General features: G+C 34.4%; 1 protein-coding gene across 4 annotated transcripts in view; it reads right to left on the bottom strand.

The window, feature by feature from the left end:
* Nucleotides 1-4,732, bottom strand: part of LOC106869820 (uncharacterized) — a 172,127-nt gene that overhangs the window by 47,089 nt on the left and 120,306 nt on the right. For all 4 annotated transcript variants that reach the window (XM_052968961.1, XM_014915708.2, XM_052968963.1 and 1 more), the window contains 2 exons: nt 3,065-3,200; nt 1,638-1,711 (listed from right to left, as the gene is read on the bottom strand). In XM_052968961.1, coding sequence (XP_052824921.1) covers nt 1,638-1,711; nt 3,065-3,200 — 210 coding nt within the window. The remainder of the gene's footprint in view (nt 1-1,637; nt 1,712-3,064; nt 3,201-4,732) is intronic.

Raw genomic sequence — 4,732 nt, 5'->3', positions numbered from 1 at the left:
TATATATATATATATATATATATATATATATATATATATATATATGTATATGCATGTGTATGTGCACACACATACATACATATATAATATATTATCACATTGTTATAACAGCAGATTTCTCAATCAGTTTCTTACCAAGAATTCAGAAAAACTCTTGCAATTATCAGAAAAGGCTGAAAGGAATGGTATAGCGTTAGCCCTTTGCAACTAAAAATCTGAAGGTATTCCAAGAATACCTTATGGATGCTGTGAAAAAATCTGGCCACATGATCAGGAAGTTAGTTTCGTAAGTACATGGTTTTGGGTTCAGTCTGTGTGGAACCTCGAGAAAGCATTTCTATAGCTCTGGGCCAATCAGAGCCCTGTGAGTGGATTTGGTAGATGGAAGCTGAAAGATGCTCATTATATATATATATAGCTTAGTTGGCCGACAATGACTTAACCGGTCAAAACTTCAAAAACTTCAAAAACAAAGAAACACAAACACACACATACAATATGATGGGCTTCTGTCAGTTTTCATCAACTACACACAAACACACACACATGTATGTGTATGTATATGTGTACATGAGGATATATTTCCTTCTCATGTATAATAGCAAAGGATGCAAATTTTGGCAAGGAAAAACATTGATGCTTTTTGAGGGAAATCCCTTGCAGTCTAAGTTTTGCATCAAGTTACAGGCACTCCCTTGCTGCTCTTACCACCAGAAATGCAGCGAATTAGTATTTGGCCCATTGGAAACTCATAACTATCGACACCATTGTTTACCACTTAGAATATTAAATATAGAAACATGACTGCACATACACACACCCATAGTAACCATGCATTTCCTCTTTAAAATGGGTCTATTTTGGGACATATAAAATATCCATAGTTTTGAAGTAACCCATGACATATCTTAACTGCAGTAACTATGCAATGTAATTAACACATATATTTTTTAACTGCCACATCTTAAAAAGTTTTATGTCACATAAGTTATAAGAAATGTACCTAATTATTGAGGCATGCACCAAGATTAACATAAGCACCTAAAAAGCGGGCAAGACAAGATTGCACTGTGATTTGAGGTCACAACTTAAGATAGACAGTTGCTTATTTCCTTGATTACGGAGATAAATTTTTAGCTGTAAGCCAAAAGTTGAAGATCAACTTGTTTGAAATCTGAAGCCTCTTTCCTTCCAGTAAAATGAAACAAAAGTAAATACAAATATAAACACCACATTGACATGTTCAATAAAATTCAACTGCATATAATGTTGATATATTCTTATTATAAGGAAATAACAAGATTATGTGCATGTGTTTGTGTGTGTGTGTGTGTGTAGGTTTGGTGGTACAAATGAGAGAAATAGAACTCAATAGATAAAGCAGAGAATATATATATTTATTTATTTATTAGCGGTGAAGCTGCATTAGTGATTTAAAGGCCTAGAGTTTAATGCAAGACACTTAAACTTCTAAGATAAGTGTGCTGCATAGAACTCTTGGCTCCTGATTCACTTTGAGGTTTCACATCTTATATATATATATTTACATTTGGTAAGAAGATATATGTAGTCTACTGAGTGCATTATAATTACTCTTAGCTAGGTATAGTATAATGTAAGATATTTGAGATACTTACCACAGATTGTGGAGATACTTTGTCTTCAACATATAGCTTCTGGGAGAAATTGGTTTGGAAGGGCTGGTAGTTTTCTGTGTAAAGAAAATGCGAGATAGAGAAATAGATAGATAGAAGAATTAGAGAGAGAGACAGACAGAAAAGCTAAATGAGAAAGAGAGAGACAGAGCAAAGCTGAATTAGTAAAGAGAGAGAGAGAGAGACAGAGACAGAGAGAGAGACAGACAGACAGAAAAGCTAAATGAGAAAGAGAGAGAGGAGAGAGAGAGAGAGAGAGAGAGAGAGAGAGAGAAATAAAGATAATTTCACTGTGGCATATATTCCTTATCATTCTCATTGTTTTTTTACCATTATTTCTCACATATTGTAATAAATTAGTTGGAAAGATCTTTAGAATGCCATACTGCCTCAAGTTTCAGTTTTGAATCATCTCACTTGTGAAGTTTATCATCTGAGATCTAATCACAAACTTAGACTGCTTACTAATGGCTTCAAATTTCGGTACAAGGTCAGCAGGAGGAAGTTGATTACATTGACCCCAGTTCTTATTTCATTGACCCCCAAAACAATGAAAGGCAAAGCCAATCTCGAGGATATTTGAGCTCAGAATGTAAAGGCACGAAATGCTGCTAAGCATTTTGTCCGGTAAGCTGACAGCTTACTGCCCTTATACTAATTATTAATAATAACACGAGGACAGCAACTACAACATTAAAACAAGCAAGATGACAAAATAGACTCTACAAAGCCATCCAATGTGTTAGAAATAACAGCTAAATTTCTCTCAGATCACTCACTCCCATGTCGGAAAAGAAATGGTACATTGGATAATGTATGAAAAAAAAGACTGAATGGTCATAGTTGGAATGTGTTTGCTCATAGGTAGCTTAATCAGTGCTTAGTCAAAAGTGGACATTCTTTGTAGTTGCTAACCTGACTGAAATTTTCTTCAAAATCAAAACCTATCATCTTAAAAATGAGGTTTCCTTAGATAATTTAATTCTAGATTACATCTGGGGAAAAGATTGGATAATTATGGCAGGAACATCTTTTATTATCATAGGCCTGTTAGATCAGAGCTAACCTAGGAGCTGAACATTAAAAGCATAACCATAATCAACGTGACACAGCCCATAAACCAACATAGATACTTTGAAATGTTTATCTCGAGTCCTAGGACTCATTGGACTGTTTACTCACTTTCCATGGCACATAAGTGACTAAGATTACAACATTGCCCTGAACAAGATACCAAGTCCATTGCAAGGTACTCAGTTACAGCTGAGTGGACTGGAGCAATGTAAAACACAAGAGCAAGGCCCAGGCCAGTAATCAAAACCACAGTCTTGCAATACCCTCACCAATAGGCCATGTGCCCTATACTGACAATGGTTTCTTATTCTTTTTAAACAGAATGAACAACTTACCGGATTTAGCCACTGATGGAACAGGACGAAATATCACCGATACGATGACGTAACCTAAGGATTTATCTGCCACAAAGCCAGATGAAGGCCTGTCATTTCCAAGGGACAGAGCTTTCCGGATACAAACATTTTCCTTCTATTTAACACAAAGATAAATTATGCAAGAAAAATGTATTAGATCGAATAACATATTTAAAAAAAGAAAAAGAAAAAGGAAAACAAAGCAGTTACATGTTTTAAGATTTGGGATTAGTTAATCTTGATGCTTGCCTCTGTGTGTGTGTGTGTGTGTGTGTGTGTGTGTGGGTGTGTGTGTGTGTGTGTGTGTGTAATAATCTAGGTATGCAATATATAAACCTATCCATAAATAATGTATTTCTATATGAATATAGAGTATGTGTGTGTGTGTGTGTGCAGGTATTTTTATGCATGTGCTTATTGTATATGCTTATCTGAATATATTTTTGCACTTAGCACACTCAGTAAATGGTTGTTGTTAGTAAGGGCATCTAGCCATAGAAACCATGTCAAAACTGAAATATTGGATTGGTTAGATTCTATTGAACTGTCCAATCCATGCCAGCATGGAAAATGAACATAAAGGAATAATATATACTTGAATGTGTACTTATATGAATATATGAATTATTATTATAAGAATGTGTATATCAACATATGTATGCTTCTATGAATGTGTGTATATATGAAACTAAAAGAGTTTGCATATTGGAGTTGTATTATTTTAAGCTTTTACATTCATATTTCCATACCAGCATGGAAAAGATCTATTTTACAAAACATTTGTATGCTGTTACAGTTTTAGGTTTCTACATTTGGATGCTCTTCTTACAAATATCTGCTCAGTTGTGAAAATAGTGAAATTAAAACAATCTTGCAGTATCATCATCATTACTACTACTACTACTACTACTACTACTACTACTCTCATCATTAACATCATTATTGTCATCATAGTTATTATTTAACATTTGATTATTGTCAAACACATACGCAGATACAGGTGCCAGCAACACACACACACCATCAAACACACAGAGACACACATATACGTACAGCTGAAATTAAAAGTGTTTAAATGTAATGCAAGTGAGAAGGTATTTGGGATTTGAAGTAGACAAGAGAAATTAATGTAAAATAAGAATGATGAGGAGTGAGGAAAATTAAGGAGAGAATGAAATATTAAAAGAGTAAAAAAATTGAAAGATGGATTGGTGAAATTATGAATGGGGCGGGGGAGAGAGTAAAGTGAAAGAATGATAAATGGGTGAGTGAATGAAACAGAAGATAATGGAAATACATATAGGGACAGAAAGTTAGTCAGATAGGTGTGTGTGTGTGTGTGTGTGTGTGTGTGTGTGTGAAACAATCCATACACCCACACTTAGGACCCTGCTTAGGTCCACTTTGCCTATTTAATCTATGTTCAATAAAATAAATAATGGGATGGATAAGAATACCTATATCCTACAAAAGCAATGCTCCAGTATGATCGAAGTTCAGTGATTGAAATATGTAAAAGAAAAGTATAAAATAGGTGCTCTTAGGTTAGACATAGTCTAAGCCAATACTGGATGAAACCTAAGTTTATCTTCTCTCTCTCTCTCTCTCTCTCTCTCTCTCTGTATGTATATTATTCATTTCACTATG

The sequence above is a fragment of the Octopus bimaculoides genome, chromosome 6 (assembly GCF_001194135.2).
Source record: "Octopus bimaculoides isolate UCB-OBI-ISO-001 chromosome 6, ASM119413v2, whole genome shotgun sequence".
In the NCBI taxonomy this organism is placed as follows: Eukaryota; Metazoa; Mollusca; class Cephalopoda; order Octopoda; family Octopodidae; genus Octopus; species Octopus bimaculoides.
This window is presented reverse-complemented; position numbering and strand designations above follow the sequence as displayed.